Source organism: Galeopterus variegatus, unplaced genomic scaffold (genome assembly GCF_000696425.1).
Source record: "Galeopterus variegatus unplaced genomic scaffold, G_variegatus-3.0.2 Scaffold841, whole genome shotgun sequence".
Lineage (NCBI taxonomy): Eukaryota > Metazoa > Chordata > Mammalia > Dermoptera > Cynocephalidae > Galeopterus > Galeopterus variegatus.
The window spans coordinates 109,857-111,620 of record NW_007726952.1 but is presented as its reverse complement, the minus strand read 5'-3'; the positions used below and the strand labels follow the sequence as shown (position 1 = coordinate 111,620).

The 1,764-nt window shown below is 36.9% G+C and overlaps 1 protein-coding gene across 1 annotated transcript in view; it reads right to left on the bottom strand.

Annotated features, from left to right (window-relative positions):
- Positions 1-1,764, bottom strand: part of HMCN1 (hemicentin 1) — a gene marked incomplete at its 5' end in the record, with an annotated part of 218,465 nt that overhangs the window by 109,093 nt on the left and 107,608 nt on the right. The window contains one exon of the mRNA XM_008572836.1: positions 526-622. Coding sequence (XP_008571058.1) covers positions 526-622 — 97 coding nt within the window. The remainder of the gene's footprint in view (positions 1-525; positions 623-1,764) is intronic.

The window sequence follows — 1,764 nt, the reverse complement described above, 5'->3', positions numbered from 1 at the left end:
TCTAGCATGTATTGAGAACTCAAAGTTGGATAAATAAATTAAGTGTGGTGGTGGTTTTTAAGCAATCAGTTAATTCTACAAAATGACTTTTTTCTCTAGGGAGAAAGGTACTATCTCTAGGTACTAGAGGATACAGTTCAACATGAGTTCTGCACTTGAGGAAAGAATTGGGTTCCAATTGGGACTAGTGTATGCATTTTTATGAATCGTAGACATATATTTGATTCTAACTTCATATAAACTGGTAATCTTTGGGATTTTTAATTTTGATTTTACTTTCAAAAATGTAGGAGTAACTATTTTCTCGAGGGACTGAAATAATATAAAAATGAGTTTTCTAGAAGATTTGTATTTTATAAATCTTACTAGCTATGGTTGGAAGAAAGAAGAGAGGAGATTGAATGAATGCAGGCTCCACACAATGTTCAAGTTAAAAAATACAAAATAAGCCTACATAATGTAAAACACGGTTTCCCCGCCCTTTCAAGCTTACCCTAACAGATGTTTTTGCAACTGAGCTCTTACCATGAACATTGAGGTTAAAGTATTTTTTGGCACTTCCTGCTGTGTTCTCAGCAACACACATGTACCTGCCGATATCTGTTATTTGAGTATTCAGAATCTGAAGGAAAAATGAAGAAATTGCAACTGAAATTTGAATAAAGCAACTTGTCCAATTTGTCATTGTTTTTAAAAATAAACAGTACATATTATTTCTCATTAATACCAGATGAACTTGAGAAAAAAGAAAACTTTCTACATACTAGTGCTGATGCTGATTTTTATTAGTTCAATCAAATAAATATTGACAAAGATTTCCAATCAGACAAGGCAATTTTACACATACTTGTGGCATACTGACTGCCAAAATGTCCCCAATTATTCTCCCGCTTCCTATCTTTGCCTCTGGCAGTGTGACTGAAGCTCCTCCTATCAAGAGGTGGAGTAGAGACGTGAAATTTTTGTGGGTGTTGTGAATGGCTGTGGCAGTAGAATGTGACAGAAGTGACAGTGTGTCATTTCGAAACCTAGGCTTGTGCACTTTCGCTCACTGTTTTGGAACCCTGCCACTACCACGTGAGGAAGTCAAGACCAGCCTGCTGGAGAGTGAGAGATCATGTGGAGCAGAATCAGCACAGTTACTGAAACTGAGGCCCGGGATAAGTGTGAGAGCCCAGCCAAAATCAACAGAGCGACTGCAGTCTACAGCTCCGTGCAGACGCTTGAGTGAGCCCAGCTGAGACCAGAAGAACCACCCAGCTCACCTGCAGACTTGTGAGCTACATACAGAAAATGCTTATTGTTTCAAGTCTTTAAGTTTTGGAGTGGTGTGTTTTATACAGCAATTGTTAGCTAACATAGCAGGTATGGTTTCTGTATTTTATTATGCAGAAGTTTCTACCCATCTATCTATCTTTTGGCCCTGGACACAAAAATATTTCAGTATTTTGGTAGAGGTTGTATGATCATCAAGTAGAAATATTAATAATGTTTAGAAGATACTTTGAGAACTCTAGGTTATTTAGAGACAGTAAACCTGGTGCTTTTTTGTATAAAGAACTCCATGAGATATATCTGCTGTGGGATACACTGGTAGTTATGCTTAGATTCTGGAGCCAATAGAGTATTATTTATTATGTTCAAGAAGTAATTTATCAAACTGTATCCTAAGAAAAGAACCGGTGTTGTTTTTACAAGTGCCTAATTTTCTTTTAGGACACTCGAAAAGAAAAACATGGACATGCCCATTGGTTAATGACAATC